At 33.7% G+C, this 17190-nt stretch overlaps 1 protein-coding gene across 9 annotated transcripts in view; it reads right to left on the minus strand.

Moving 5' to 3' along the window:
• INPP4B (inositol polyphosphate-4-phosphatase type II B) overlaps positions 1-17190 on the minus strand; it is an 840435-nt gene that overhangs the window by 169112 nt on the left and 654133 nt on the right. For all 9 annotated transcript variants that reach the window (XM_017532667.1, XM_037740455.1, XM_017532659.2 and 6 more), the window contains 3 exons: positions 16677-16807; positions 16207-16311; positions 780-888 (listed from right to left, as the gene is read on the minus strand). In XM_017532667.1, the coding sequence (XP_017388156.1) occupies positions 780-888; positions 16207-16311; positions 16677-16807 (345 nt within the window). The remainder of the gene's footprint in view (positions 1-779; positions 889-16206; positions 16312-16676; positions 16808-17190) is intronic.

Genomic DNA, 17190 nt, shown 5'->3' on the forward strand with positions numbered 1-17190 from the left:
GGGGGAGGGGGGAAGCTCTTAACTTAAGAAGAGTAACTACTTGAAAAGGAAAGTAGTTATTCTTCAGGCCTGGACAGGCACTGCATGCTTCACATGAGCGTGGTCATAGCTAGAGAATATTATAGGATAAGCAAGCTTAACTGGATGAGACATGGAGAAGAACAATAATCTGCTGCTGCAAACCTGTATAAGGCAATATTCAAAAGCATCTGAAAACAAACACTGGAAAAACAGTATATTAAAATGATAAATAATAGTGCTAATACTCTGGTTTTTGGGTCATGCCTTTTCCCTAAGGAACAGAACATACATTTCTGTATGGATGTGTCTTTTTCAAGTGGCACAATTAAATGTGCCTCAGGCCACCATGGAAATTACTAGTAGGCTAAAAATTGTAAATCAGGAGCCATAATCTACATTCAGTATCTTTGGCTCCACAGTTAAGTTAGACTGTATTTCCAGCTAAATCCCTGAACACTTCCTTTGAGCAAGCAATAGTTGACACTAGAATATCACCCCTTAGTTGTGTGCCTTCTGGGAAAATTTTCTGCCATCACAATGCTTCTCAACAAGCAACACACTTAGGCAATTTGTTCACTCTAACTTCTTCTCTGGTAGTTTTGAGATATTTAACAACTTTATATTACCAAATGGGTTAGAGATGTTAAGAACTGTATATTGTGATGGACCAATCTTCTTTATTCTAACCTTGTATATAGGTTTCCCCAAAGGGAAGATACTATTAATGGAATCTGTGCTTTCCTCGTGTCTTTACTTACTTTCTTCTTTCTGTTTCAAATCTATGGAGTAGTTTCCGCAGACCACCATTCTTAAATCCCTGAAAATGGGCAGCTGGGGCTCCCACAGTGATGACATCGTAGAGAGCATCTGGAATAGAAACAGACAAGGAGATGAACACTTTGCAAACATTTATCTCCGTCATGCTGTTTGCATTGAAGCATACCTACTGTAGGAAGTATGAGAAAATGTTCTGTTTAATTTTGCAGGAATAACTATGAACTCACATCTCAAGGGGGAAAGAGGAGCTAATCAATCTTTCTAAAAGCCACCTGTGCATCTAAACAAGATATAATATTTCCCTGATTTATGACTACATCTTAATTATATGCTACAGTGTAGAACAGTGTGTTCTCTCATTATTCTACATACTTACTGAGATAACATGTTAATTGCTCTTTTGTGTATTTTACTTTATTGAGTTTTGCATCATTTAATTTGCAATCATGTTGAAATTCAACAATAATGAACAATCTTTCAACCAAATTTTAAATAGAAAAAAAAATCAAATTATTAAGCATTTTGGCTCAAGGGCAGAATAATACTAATACATTTTTAAAAATCTATACAGAGTACTTTCCTGATTGTGTATACTAAATCTTATGCAATTTCAAATGGATGCTTTTGCAATTTCCTTAGGTGACATAGAAAGAATACACAAAATGTTTCTTGTTCTGTTTTCTAGTAAGATACTTTATTTTTTTAACAAAAAATCCATACATTTAAATTGAAACTTAATCCTTTGATCTTGAAAGCCATGAAGTTTGATACATATTAAGTTTACGGCTTCCAAACATGCCATCATTTTTACATTCTAATGCAAAGTATCCCCATAAGAAGGAAGACAGAGTGAATGCTCTCTTGTTAAACTACATTTTATTTGAGAAGCCTAATTTCATAGTAGATCCTTTTCAAATTGATTTTGCAATTGACACTTGGGTTGTTCTTCAGATCTCATTTACTAGGAAAACATAAATTATTTTATAGCTTCAGGTAAACACCATAACATCTTCAGAGCAGTTTAATCCAGATGCATCTAACAATTTTCTTCTAATAAAAAATGTCTTCAAGTGAAAGATGTCAGCAGCATTCAGAAAATGCAAAGTTACAGGAAAGAATACAACACAAACCAACCTGCCAATAAGGCATATAATGAAAATCATTTAATAAGTCACCGTAATGGTAATCTCTTGTCCTCTTTAAAAAGTCATTAATAAACTAGAAATCAGCTCTTCTTAAGGTAGCAGAATATTAGATTTGTAAGAAATTTAAATATTTTCTAGTCCAGGGGATTTTAACCTAGGGCTAAGATACTGGATTCAGGGTATCCAAGGATGTTTGTTAATTACATAATTACATCTATTCTATGTCAGAGAAAGGGATCACAGCTTTCTCAAAGGGTCATGAGATCACCCCAAAGTTACCAACATTATGTTTTAGTCCACCTTCATTTATCTGATGAGAATCCTGAGGATCATTAGAAGTTAACTGCTTCATCCATTTATTTGATAAGAAGCCTGAGGACTATTAGAAGTTAACTGTCTAAAACCCCAAGGATTTTAAACTCAGGGACTCCTGGCTTCTAACTCAGTGACAGAGAGTCAGAGCTCCCTGGTGGTTTAAATTAATGATGGGAGCCTGAGTCACTGGCTTTGGATTCCAGATCTGCCACTTACAAGTTGTTTAGCACTGGGAAAATTATTTAACTTCTCTCTGTCTCAGTTTTCTCGCTATAAAATGTAGTTGAAAATAGCTAAAAGTGATAAGCATTTAGTAAATGTTATCAATGATTATTATTTTCTGTATAAGAAACAATCCCACCAATTAAACAAAGAAAGGTGATGTATTAGCTTTTGTTTATTGCTCTATAAAAATAAACTTTTGAGTCTGAAAAGAAAAATGACACTGGGGCTCAGTCTTCTGAGTGAAATCAGTTCCCATGTTAATTTAAATGCAAAAAGACATATTATCATGACAATGCAACAAAATATGCCACATTTCTGCCAAAAACTGGGTGACCAGCAATACCAACAATACAGAGAGAGACTAAAAATATTACTCAGCCTTAGAAAAGATGGAAACTCTGCCATCTGCAACAAAATGAATGAGCCTAGAGAACAATATGCTAAGTGAAATAAGCCAGTTCCATGACAGACACTCCATTTACATGAGGTACTCAAAATAGTCAACCTCATAGAAGCAGAGAGTATAATGGCGGCTGTCAGGGAATGCAAAGTTGTTATTCAATGGGAATAAAGTTTTAGTTATGCAAAAGAAGCTCCAGAGACAAGCTGTACAACATAGTGCCTATAGTTAATAACACTGTGTTGGTACACTTAAAAATGTATTAAGAGGGTATATCTCATGTTAAGTGTTCTTAAAACAACATCATCAACAACAAAAAGGCCATAGAACAACCTTTTTGAGGTGATGGATTTGTCTGTTAACTTAATTGTGGTGATAATTTCATGGGGGTTTGCCTACGTCCAAATTCATCAAGTTGTAAATATATATGCAGGTTTCCATAGGTCAATTTTACTTCGACAAAGCTGTTTTTTTAAAAAATGTAGACATATGTTCCACTAAGCCTAAACTAAATGTATTCTTACTTCAACTTTCCCAAAAAACATTGCCTGTAGCCTGTTCGGAACTACCCAATAAGAAGAGAAGGAAAAGGGAGGTGAAATCTGAATAGAGACAGAAGTATGAATTGATGAAAGTTTAAATAACTAACATTTGCAAAAACACTTGACCACAAACACGTTTATGGTTCCTTGTAGTGCCTTCTAAGAAGCCTACGCAAGTGGCAGCCGCTGACATTTTAGCTGTCTCAGCTTTACGGTGAATCTTTGCGGTGTTGTTCAAATCGTCCATGATTTCAGCATCCTTCAAAGCTACTTTCTGGGAACAGAAATAATCTCTATTCACTTACCTCACTGCTCATGAAAATTCTAGGTATATATGAAGAAACCAAGACATTTTGAAATAGCAGGTAAAGGAGAAGGAGCGCATCATTTGAATAGTCTCCTCCCCTCATAACAAAGAGCTGTTTGTTTATTGTTAAATCTAAATGGAGTGTTTCTACAGAACCACCTGTAGTATGACTCCAAAAGTTATGAACAAGCTGTTCTGTAAGTTCTAATATTTTATTTTCATTCTATTTACAAACTCATCCCTTTTAGGGGTATCACACCCTATTTTTATCAAGGACTATGAAATCTCTTGGCTAGTTCTGACCTCTTCCAAACAAAATAAACCAATTCCTAACTGCTTAATAGACACCGTTGAGTGTCAAAGCCTATCAAGCTTAACATGTTGTAACTCTTGACCCTAACTGGCTCTTCCTGATTCCCTGTGACAAATACAGACAATTCCTTTAAGCCTCCCAGAGTAGGGCCCTCAAGATCATGTTCAACTCCTTTCCTTCCCTCATTATATCTCACCAGTCCTAACAACTCTGTTACAAAATATTAATTTCTTTTGTTCATGTTGCTTATCTTTATCTTAGTGCTCATCTTCCTCATTTTTGTCAAGATGACTACTGCCTCTCAAGGTTAGCCTCTCTGCAACTACAATGCATTAGCTCACTTTTATATGGGTGGCCAGTCCAACACTTTCTCTGAAACACAGCCTTCAGTACTTAAGTCCTCCTTATAAACGTTCATAGGAGAACATTCAAACATCTAAGGCCATATTCAAGCCATCTATGATCTGGGTCCAATTTTTCCTTGGTCACATCATCCAGTGTATTATAAGTACTATGAAAGTGAAAGTTATCGTAATCCAGATCACTTGAGGCCAGGAGTTCGAGACCAGGCTGGCCAATATGGTGAAACCCTCTCTTTACTAAAACTACAAAAAATTAGCTGGGTGGAGTTGCAGGCAACTGTAATCCCAACTACTGGGGAGACTGAGGCGGGAGAATTGCTTGAACTGGAGAGGCGGAAGTTGCAGTGAGCCAAGGTCACCCCATCACCCTCTAGCCTGGGCAATAAAAGTGAACTCCATGCCCCACATCCCAGCCAAAAAAAAGAAAGAAAAAAAGTAAAAATTATTGTAGTCATTTTCAAAAGTGTATCTTCCATGCCTGGCACATGGCAGGTACTCCTCATTTATAGCATGATTGCCTGTTGTCCAGTTACAACAGCAGTTCCGTATTTGTTGAAGTCTTTACATCTTGGTTCTCGTGTTCTCTGACTTGGGTATTTTTCCATCATAACCTCCCTCTCATTTCTTTGTCACTGAAATACCACTGCTCTTTTGCAATCAAACTCAATTACCACCTTCTTTTTGAAGGCTTTCTGAATATTCCAGTCATAATAATAATTTTTATCTATACTTCCACATTGCTTTGTCTTTACCTTGAAGATTTATTTAATTCCTTATGATAGTTTCTATATTCAAATAAAATAATGAATATGGTCATAAAATTGTTACAATTGTTTCAAGACTCATATTCTTCACTGGATATGTCATTTGTGGATAAGAATTATAGTTAGTAAATAATAACAATGTTAATAATGATGATGGCTACAATATAGTAAGAGCACAATAAAAGTTACTAAATGAATGAACAATCATGACAACACTCAGCATTTATTCGGTGCTTCCCTGTACCATTACTTTAGTAGGTACTCTAATTTCAGAATCTCATTTAATTTTCAAAATAATCCTGTAAGATAAATCTTATTTCCCCAGCTTTATACATAATAAAACTGATTATGCATAAGATTAAATAATTTGCCTAGTCTTACGCTAGTAAGTTTTGGATCTGATATATTTTCCAAAGTCTGATTTACTCAACAAACAAACAAATAAACTTATACTATAAACAACCTTTAATGCCTTAGTCATGCTTATATGTTCTATTGGCCGCAGCAACCATGAACATATACTGGATGCTCAAAAAAGCTGGTCTGCATTAACATTCTAGATGTCTATCTCTAAAATAGAGGTATTTTTGTAATCACATCAAAAATAAGACGAAACATTGATTGTTAATTCTGGTCTCAGAGGGCAAACAAAAGCTTGTAATTTATAAAAATGTTAAAAAATGATTAAACTGACCTGACCTATATTATCCTAATCTTTATTCATTCACTAAACAAACACTCACTGAACACATACCCTTCTCAGTGGTTACCCTAATTTCCTGTGACTATTTAAAATTAAGGACAGAACATTTCTGTATTAGAGTTGATGTAATTCTTATTTATCAAATATAAGGAGGTTTCAGTATGATTTACTACAGCAGAAACTAGGTACACACTTAAATTGTAAGCAAAATTAATTTTAATCTTAATTGCCTTTTCCATTCTGGTATTGTTTCTATCTTTATTACAGTTTTTATTTATTCTTTTGTTCATTTTTAAAGTGTGTTTTCTTAAGCCTTTCTTTTCCAGCTTTCTCCAATGATTTTTCCCTATTTCTACTTTTTGTTTTAATCTTCCACAATCTTATGCCATACCCTCAATTGCCTTTCTTATCACTCTGTTCTTTTCCTTGTTCTCATCTTTGGCTTCCTTCCCTGTGTTCCCTGCAGGATTCCTTCACTTCAGAGCACCAATGTCTTATTTATAATCCCATGAATTACTCACAGTTTTTAAACTCTTTTCCAATTTCTCATATATTTATTTTAGTATCTTTCTCACTTTTTTATAAGTTCATAATATAGGCAAACATTAAGTGGCTGTAAGAGAAATAAGTAAAAATATTCTGAGGGAAAACAGTTTATCTGGCCTTTATCATATTTATGATTCATATTCCTAACTCAAGATAATTCATGGAAAGATATTCTACATATTCTGTTAAGATGTCAGAATACAGAAAGTACATGACACAGTTAATTAAATGTCTTTTCTTTAATCCTGTTCCAATTCTCAAATTCTTGTAAAGTTCTTCCTATTACCTAAACTGCCCTTCCCTCTTTCACTTTTCTGTCCTTTACTCTTGTAAATTTCATACTTAGAACTAGCTGCTAAGTTAGTTCCTACATAGAAATCTTTGTATAATGTACCCAGCTAGAAACACTTACTTCTTCCTCTTTCCTATCATAGTTCTAAATTCATATCTTTATCAGAGCATTAATTACTTTTCATATTGCATAAAATAATTTTAATAGTTAATTTACTTTCTTCTGTAGGCTTTATACAATGTAAAATACAGGAATTGTAAAGTTAATGTCTTGTCTTTCTCCAAACAGAAATCATGGTAATGTTGTAGGTGTTCAAAAATGTCAGTAAATAAACATATATATTCTGAGGCTCAATTCACTATTGTTTGTCATTAGATCATATAAGGAATTAATATTCTTAACTAATGAATAAAATATATACACTGTCAATAAAAAACATTAGAATCTGGATACACATGCACACACACACAAAGATGCACACACACACATCTCAAGAATATGTGTGTATATACGTATATATATTCCGGATTATAGCCTATAAAAGAACAAAGAGCTTATTATAACTAAATTGCTCTCAACATTTCCATGGAATTTGAATTAACTTTTAATATCCTGTCTAAAAGAGGAAGGAATATAGAATTCCTTTAAGGGGATGTGTTCAAATTGGTTTTTCCACTCACACATCTTCTCTCTTCTAGAATCCTGCCTTTCATTCAGCTGTCAGGTATTCTCAAGCTCCTCCAATCTATAAACGTTCCTCAGTCTTTCATTGTCTCTCATGATCTTGACATTTTTGAAGAGTACTGATCAGTTACTTTGCAGAATGTTCTTCAGGTTGGGTTTCTCTTGTGTTTCATCATTAGACTGAGGTTCTGCAATGTGGAACAGACTACTATGGAGGTGACATGCCCTTCTCAGAGCACCATAACAGTATAGGTTTCTGTACTACTGTGAGGCTAACCTTGATGCACTGGGGTACCTGCCACTACCAATAGTTAATTCTCCTCTAGAAAGTTAGTAACAGTCTGAGGGGACATATTTTAAGATTACGCAAATATCTTTTTTTCTGCTTAAACATTTATTCACTAATCTTTGCATTCATTGATGGATCTGAAATTATTACTGATATATTTGAATAGTAATTTTCATTTCATTCCTCTCACATTAGTAATTGGAATTCTTCTGAAAGGCATGGTTGACTCTTCTCCTCCATTCATTTACTTATTCAGTTATCTATTAATATTAATATAGACCCACGGGAACTTTTCTTTTGGTTAATGACTCAGTAATATCTTTTTTAAGTTGTGCCAGCTTTGTGTTCTGGGAGCTCCTTAAGGTTGGCTGTTGTGCCCTTTATATTTACCTATTCTATTAAAACACTTTTCCCTAGTATTTCATTACCTTCTAGAGGCACAAATGCTCTCAAATCATCTTGTATTTTCTCTGACTGAGCCCTGCAATCAACCACCTTTACAATGAACCTTGATCCTTTTTATTAGAGAACAGTATTTAGAAATCAAGTACTGAGGATGAGTTATGCTCACTGCTACTATGATGTCACTGCTTTCCCTTTCAGTAGCTAGGACAGAAAATATATGTCCTATACTAATTGTGTATGTATACTTCCATATTTATTTCTTTATCTGCCTCTATTTTTTATTTCTCATTCTTTCTATCATTTTTATAATGTTATTGATCATTTATTATCACTTAAAACAATAAAAGTAAGTTAAAAATAAAGCAGATTGGGGATGTGAAATTCTAAGATATATTGATAAGCAACAAAACAATCAGGATTTGAAAAAAAATAGGCATACTTATGTGTTCTCAAATGTGAAAGTACTAGAGAGCAAAAATAGGGGAAAACATTCTTCATTTTCAAACTTCATAGAATACATTTCAAATTGACAAACTCTCACAGCTAGTATAAGTGCAGCACATTATCTAAATTCTAGAAAGGCATTTTCAACCTAACTATGATATTCCATTAATACCAAGAGGTATTCTCCACAGAGACACTTAGATATGGTTTATGTCTAGATACTTATAAAGCTGACAAGGTCTCCCTCTCTTTCCATTTCCTCTATTGCATTCTGATTCTACCGATCTTGATCAGAACCACTCCTCAAAAAGCTGGAATCTTTGTGTGCATAGTTTACCAAAGTTCAAAGAATTTGGCTTTCAATAGCATTGGTACACTGCAGGTCTTCAAATCGGGGCTTTTAAGTTTTAAACTTTTTAACTTTGATAGCCAAAGAGTGACTTTGAAGGAAACGATTGGAAAATAGCTGCTGAATGATACCCTCAGAATTGACATGAATTTAAGCCAAAGGAAACAGCTTTGTTCTCCAGCTGTGGGTATGTTCAGTTTGTCACATGGTCTGAAAAAACATTGTGTACAATTGTGTAATCCTCAACTTTAATTGAGGTATTTTTCCTCACATTTAAAACCAGTCACTCAAATTGTTAAGGTACCAATACTTTCTATGAAAATTACAAATTTATTATCTTAGGTAATCTTAATATTTTGCAATTGTCATTTGATAATTATCAGCTATAAGTATCCTAATGTGAAACAGCTAGGTTTACCTCCTTTGGCCCTTTCAGTCTTGAATTTCACTTATAATTACTACAAAATAGGATACTGATCTACGCATACCATGTGATTTATTTCCTGGTCTCTTTAGTCAATGGAGAATGGTATACACTTAAAGTACCATGTTCATTTTTAGTTGGGGCAGTTGTACTCCTTTAAATTTATAATTACCTGCAATTGATTGTTTTTCTCCAAAGAGAAAAAATGTACAGGAAAAAAATAACCTATAGAAAATAACCTAGAAAACAAAATTACAATTCTAAGGTATCAATTTGATCAGTAAAATTTGTGTTATCATTTTTAAAATCTCTTTATTGTATCCTGCTCTTTATGATTTTTTGAACAGCTTCTACCATGGCCATATCCTATTTTTTATGTATCTTTGTGATTTGAATAGCCCTTAGCTGTGTATAATAAAAGTCTTCAGATTTTTGGTATCAAAAGATAATTACAAAAATCTAAGTGGGATTTTTTTTTTTATAGAAAATTTAAGCACACACACAAAAAACGTTTCTTTTCTAAATCTGTCTTCCTTTTTTTTGACATTTTATAGTGTCTCAAAAATTGTCTTTGGCTTTGTGAAAATTGCATAGCATCCAAAGTAACAGATAAAAAGTAATAGAGAAGTAGAATTTAAGTTGTTGGGTCTTGTCAAGCTAAGGACGCCAGATTGGTTTGAGATTTAATAACAGGGCTGCCTCATAGCCTTTTAAAAGCCATTTAATAATAGAAATGAGATAATAACTCTATTTTTCCCAGAAGATCTTTCTAAAATTCCTACAACTATAAAATAGTGTTAATGTCAAAATGAAGACATGCTGACCTCATATCAAGGAAAAACTTAAGTATAATTCTTGATTTCAAAATGGCTTGCAATATGTCTTTGACAGGAATAGCAAGCCTTTAGGGATTTTTAAGGGAAATCTGTTTCAAAATAGTCTAAGCAATTTGACATCGTGATTAAATATATCTAAGGTAAGTATGCTTCACTGATGAGGTGATACTCTCAAACTCTTGAGATACAGACATCAGAGAGCTCTAGAAGCTCCTCTCTTTTGCTCCTTCCTTCTTTGTAGAGATTAGAAGATGAAAGATCACAGAGGTTAGCTTACTCCTCCGTAGATACACAGTAAATTTTGGCTAGGGTTGGACATGATTTCAACTGCAGCTTTATGATATAAAATCATTTTTTAAAAACATACATTAGTTAAGGTTATTTTCATACCAATTTACAGAACCTTACTTGAGATACCTGAAAAACAACAAACAAAAACAAGGAGAGTAGGTGGGGCTGTGCTTGACAGGTGAGTTTCACTCATGCAAACTAGGGGCAAGCCCATTCATTCCCTGTGGGCTCCAATCAGGAACTGAAAAGCCATGAGAGACTATCTCTGCCTTTTCTCTCTTTTTGTGGTCTGCTTGATTACTGATTTTTCTTCCCCATGGAAAAAACAAGTACTTTTTGGGTTTCCTAGAACACAATTAGAATTAAATTCATGAGCAGAGGTTGTCTCTGAATCCCTAAAGAGAATCCCCAAGTGAAACTCCATTGATTCAGTTTGGGTGAAGTGTTCATCCCAGACTCTCTTTTTATTTTTTAGCACATACTGCGTCAGGCACTGTGATCACTCAAGCACCTATATCTAAAAGGACCACTCACAAAGTAAAACCACGGCTATATAGCTAATATTTACAAAACACTCATGCTTAGAGTTAGCTGTGCATTAATAATGCAGAGTTACATAAAGAAGACTTTTAGTAATATAGATTACAACAGATCCGTAAACTATGTCTGCTGTGAAACAAAGCAGTTGCTTTAGTTTGAATTCATTAAATTTTATAGCAAAATACAATACTTTTCTATTGTATATTTATAATATATAAAATAAAACAGAATATTACATTACAGGAGTTTATAGTCCATAATGTTCACAACTGATGTGCTATGAAAATAAAATGTACTAAAGTATATTAGTATAAAAACTTTTGTTTTTAATTTTGGGGTTTATGTTTCATTCCTGTCACTGCTGGCTGAGATCTACTGTGGTAAGTATTCTACTTGTTGCATTTAATTTAAGTAATGAATAAGGATGAAAATCTTAATGAGTTTCAGGGCACCCTAAGTTAACTGGAGGTTATTTCCTTTGTCAGTAGGACACATGACAGCATTAGTTCTGCTCAGTTATTTATTTCAAGAACTAGATACTAGCCTCGTATTTGGTGGATCTGCCAGCTATTGTTTGCAAAGCTTCCACTTCAAATACAGCAGGTTTATTAATCAAATGTGAATAGACTCAATTTACTAATGGTAAGAATAAAAAAATTAGACCACATCCAAATAACTTGCCAGTAAAACACCAAGGCTTAGCCCATCTTACTTGCATTATTATCTTGCAATAATAATTCAGCTAAACATTCAAATCAGTAGCCACAAATCTTAAATAAATTTAACTGCAATCTAAAATCTGTTAACTATATGTTATATAAGAAAGTAGAAAATTTGAATCACTACCACCTATGACAACTTTTAACCTTTTCATTTTGCAAATAATAAAATGACACTAAGAGAGGTCAAATAACATGGTTAAAGTCAAAGTAGTAAGTGGTAAGGGCCCAAAATTTCAGTGGAGTTTTCAACCTCTGATTGGTGATCTAGTCTACATAGCAGCTACTTAATCTGAACTCCAGTTTCAAATAATAACTTTTAATATTATGTAAATATCTTTAAAATATAAGCTTGATAATTTAACATGCAGTTATATATGCAATACAATTCAGTACTTTTCCCATTAATATGGCCCTTACGATATCTAGTTTATCGCCATATTTTCTTCTTAGCTCTTCAAAGACCAGAACCAGTCTTTCTGCTAACTGCTTTGTCAAAAATCTTCTAGTTCATGGGTATTACCCTAGGTTTGTTCCATTAAAATTTTGGTTTTTCCTATATTGCTTGATATTTGTCACTACAAGTAAGAAATTCCTTTCTAAATCCTGTTGTGGGTTTACTTGTACCCGACAAGAAAGATACGTCAGAATGTGATCTTATTTGGATAAGGTCTTTACAGATATAATCCAGTTGAAATAAACTCATTAAGATGGATCCTAATCCTATAAGACTCATGTCCTTAAAGGGGATATTTGGATACAGAAACAGACATACACAGAAGGCAGAAGAACACCATGAGCAAGAGAGAGGATTGGCATATTACATCAGCAGGCCAAAGATTGCCAGCAAACCAGCAGATACCAGGAAGGGACAAGGAAGGATTACTCTGTAGGTTTAAGAGGAAGCATGGCCCTCATGACATTTTGATTTCAGACTTCCATCCCCCGGAATTGTGAAAAAGTTTGGCTATTTCAACAACCCAGTTTGTGGTGCTCTGTTATGGCAGCCCTAGAAAACTAATACATATCCCAAACCAAACAAGCTAGAAAGTGCATGCATACACACACACACACACACACACACACACACACACACACACATATTCTGTTTGCTTTTCTAAATTTCTTTATTTTAGTTGCCAGATTCTTTCTTTCAGATCAGAGAATCAGAAACTAAACATATTGCCTTCACCCTATTTTACTCATTTTTCAGATGGTATGTTGGAAAACAGCATAGTACATGACTCTTTCATCTTCAAGAAAGAAGTATGAAGTAAAAGGCCACTTTAATCACAATTTGTTTGGTGGAAGTATTTTAAGGTTAATCAACAAACATTTGAATGCATAACTAAATATGAATTCATATGTATTTGGCCCCAAACAAATCTATCTGGTTTGATGACACTGTCATCTAACCATGGCTGTAAAACAAATTATCCTTTTCTCATTGCCTTATTACATCAGTCATTAAGTATTTGCATGTGATGAATTCTCCAAAACGTATCTCTACATCATCTTTACTCTAAATCTGGCTATTTCCTTAGTTCAAGACTTCGTTGATTTTTAATAGGCTCTTACCTGATCAATTTTCTCCAGTGTCATCAGCTCTGATAAAACAGACAGATCCACTTTGTTCCAGTGATGGAAAATGCCACATGTATAATAAAACTACTATTATTTTTATCATTCTATGTGTTTTAAATACTCTAACTCAATCAGGAATGAGAATGAAACGGCTTAGAAAGATGAAATAGCGGACTCAGCTCATGTAAAAAGTGGTAGTGCTACAATTCAAGCCCAGGGCTGCTACACACTAAAATGATACAAACATTTTACTGTATCATAAAAGGCTTTTCATTTTGGCTATTAGAAAAATATTATGTTGCTTGTCAGACAGTTCTTAGGTGTTTTAGCTTCTTCAATACTTGTTAACACTTTATTATTTTAAAACTCATTACATATTGTTCTATTCAAACTATTAACAGACAGTAAGCAAAAAAGAACTACTGTCTTACCCCATTTTGTGCTGCCATAACATAATATTATGGACTGGGTAACTTATACAAAAATATATAAAATATATTAATATAAAATATAAAAAATATGTATAAAATATAAATCATTCTCTAACAGTTCTGAAGGCTAGCAATTCTAAGATCAAGGCATTGGTATCTGATGGCAGCCTTCTGCTGTGATTTTACATGGCGGAAGGTGGAAAAGCAAGAGAGAATAAACTTTTTGACCTTGCATAGCAGCTAAAGAGGGTGAACTTGCTCCTGAAAGCTCTTTTTATCATGGCATTAATTCACTCATAAGTGTAGAGTTCTCTTGATCCAAATACCTTCCCTTAGGTCTCACCTCCCAATACTGTTGCATTGGGGATTGAGTTTCTAACACATGAATTTTGGGGGACGCATTCAGACCACAGCAGTTTTCAAATGCCTTGGGCCAATCCATCTCTCTCTTTTTGTTTTTCTGTTCTTTCACTTGACATAATTTGTGATGAATAAGACCTAAATTAAAATTTCATCTACTTCATCACCAAGTATAAAAACATAAACATCAGAATCATTATAATCACATTTAAACTTTCAAATCAGCTAGCGGTATATACATGATTGGTATGCAAAAATGTGAAAACAATAAAGTTTAATTTTTCAAATTACAAAAGTTCAGACAATTCTAACGCAGAACTGAGATTTCACTTTCAGTTTTTAAAACCACATGACTGCGGTATGACTGACATATAAAAAGCTATTATATGTATGCAACTTGATAACGTTTGACATAAATGTATACTCTTTAAACCATTGCCACGACTTATGCCATAAGCCTATCCATCATCTCCAAAAGTTTCCTTACTCTCTTTATTATCACTATTATTGTTAATGTGTATGTGTATAATAAGAACACTTAAGATCCGCTCTCTCAGCAGTTTTTTAAGTATACAATATAATACTGTGAACTATAGACACTATATTGTATAGTAGATATCTAGGACTTACTCATCTTGCATAACTTCAACTTTGTACCTTTTGATTAATGCCTCCTTTTTCCATCTTCCCCAAAGACTTCTGGAAACCACCATTATACCCTATGCTTCTATGCAGTTGACTATTTTACATTCCTCCTTAAAAGTAGTATCACGTGGTATTTGTCCCTCTGTGTCCTGGCTTATTTAACTTAGCATAATATCTTCCAGGTTCATCCATGTTTGCTCCAATGGCAGGATGTCCTTCCTTATAAGGCTGAATGCTATTCCACTCTTTGTACATATCACAATTTATCTTTTCACCTATTGACGGACATTTCTCTGTCTTGGCTACTGTGAACAATGCTGCAATGAATGTGGGAGTGCAAACATCTCTTTGAGATACTGATTTCAATTATTTTGGATAAATACCTGGATGTGTGAATTTTGGACCATATGGTAGCTTTAGTTTTAGATTTTTTAGGAACCTCCATATTTGTTTTTACGATAGTGGCTACACCAGTTTACATTTTCACTAATGGTATACAATGGCTCTGTGTTTTAACCTTTCTAAACCTGTTAACTCCTATGTTGTGACAAGGGCTACAAAACAGTGTTGGAATGAAAATATAGATGTCTCTGTATGTATGTTTGTATACATTTTCACGTACTTATCCTAAAGCCCCCTAAAAGATGGGTATTAGTAGGAGGACCACAGCATTTGTCATTTAAAAAGGAAGACTTTTAAGAAGGAAAAGAAGCGAGGGTGTCATTGACACTGGGCATAGGCATATGCAGCGACGGGGACATAGTCTCAGACTTTTGCCAGCAAACGAGCATACAGTCATCCTAAATTTGCATAAAGGCTATAGCGATAAGTTAATGAAAAGGGGAGGTGAAAAGACATTGAAAAACATATTTTTGATAAATGGCAAGGGATTATTTAGAATGGTAATAAATATGTCATCATATTGGTCACTCTGGACCCTTTTCAAGTGTGTTCAGAGAAACCTATATATTTCTCTTTGACAAGTATTTCTTAGAATTGAGTAAACTTGAATACACTACCACCTTCTACCTTACTATACTCACTTTTTTTTCTCATAGCAAAGGGAGTTTCTGTTGATATTTACCAGTAAGTACATTTAAAAACTACCATATTAGTCTACGTTTGGGCTTTGATTTCTCAAGACAGGAAAAATATAAACAAATTTTGTTTTTTCTTTTTTTTTCTAATTTAAATGGCCACAAGTGTTAACTATTAGCTACTGTTAATACTACTTACATGTGCTGCTACCCATTTTGCATTTTTATCTCTACCTCAATCCAAGTGCTACATTTACAAAGTATTTACCAAAAATACAGCAACAAGAATATCATAGTCTCTTTAGCAACATTTAGGGTCATTATGAGGTTCAATTGTTTCATTTTCAACTTTATATAACTGTTAAACTATTGAATTCTGCCAATACTCAAGCTGTTTAAAGAAGTACACACTGTAACATAATTTGCCATTTTTAAAAGAATAATTTATGATGATACCTTTCAAGTGAGGACTGTGTACCTGCATTCTCTGCAGATGTAGATTTACTGGAACAAATTCTAATGTTTTCTCTCCTTTGCTGCTGCTTGATTTGAAAGAGGATCCTAGATGGAAATCAGAAATTAAACATTATTAGTAAATAATGATAAATTAATATGTGTGTTAAAAGATAAACCTGACAGAAAAATGTTACAAGAACTTCAAAAAGAAAAACATATCCTATATTTATAACTTGCTTTTCCTCTCAGAAATTCAATATTTTAAAAAGTTGTCTCAACTATGCACATAACAATACTGTAAGGTAAAATAGGGTAGTGTTTTCTTTGTTTTAAGATGTTAAAGTTAGAAATAAAAGAGTTTTAAAAATTCTCCAGTTCTCCTATCTCCATAAAATGTGTTTAATTTTTTTCTCATTACACATGCAGAAAATTCAATTCACTTTAAGTAAGTAGAGTTTTTGCTTCCACACCTGTTTCCTTGCTAAGTTCTGTCAGAATGTCTTGGTACATATTCACCATTTGATCACAGTGAGTAAGGACGTTTTTTCGCAGATTGTCCCAATGTGGAGAAAGCTCACCAAGTTCTTTTATCTCCTGGTTTCTGTTAAGAGTGAAAAAGAGAAACTATTTTTACCTTAAATCCGTAGACACACAACCCTTAGTCAGAGTTGTTGCAATAATAAAAAATTATTTCATCATCATTCCCAGGAAAGTTCTGTGAGTGTATTAGCTTAAATATTTCTTAAAAGCCTTTTAGCACAAACAAAAAATGAATAGTTTAGACCACACAAATAAAAACATTATGTCAAAGGGCAAAAAATAAGAAATGTTAAATTCCCTGATAAAATTTTCACAAAGATGGTAGACTTCCTATTCTTACATACATAGGGAAGACATTTAGTTAAAAAGCAAATAGACAGCTGGGCATGGTGGCAGGTGCCTGTAATTCTAGCTACTTGGGAGGCTGAGGCAGGAAAATCACTT

Source organism: Cebus imitator, unplaced genomic scaffold (genome assembly GCF_001604975.1).
Source record: "Cebus imitator isolate Cc_AM_T3 unplaced genomic scaffold, Cebus_imitator-1.0 Scaffold4, whole genome shotgun sequence".
Lineage (NCBI taxonomy): Eukaryota > Metazoa > Chordata > Mammalia > Primates > Cebidae > Cebus > Cebus imitator.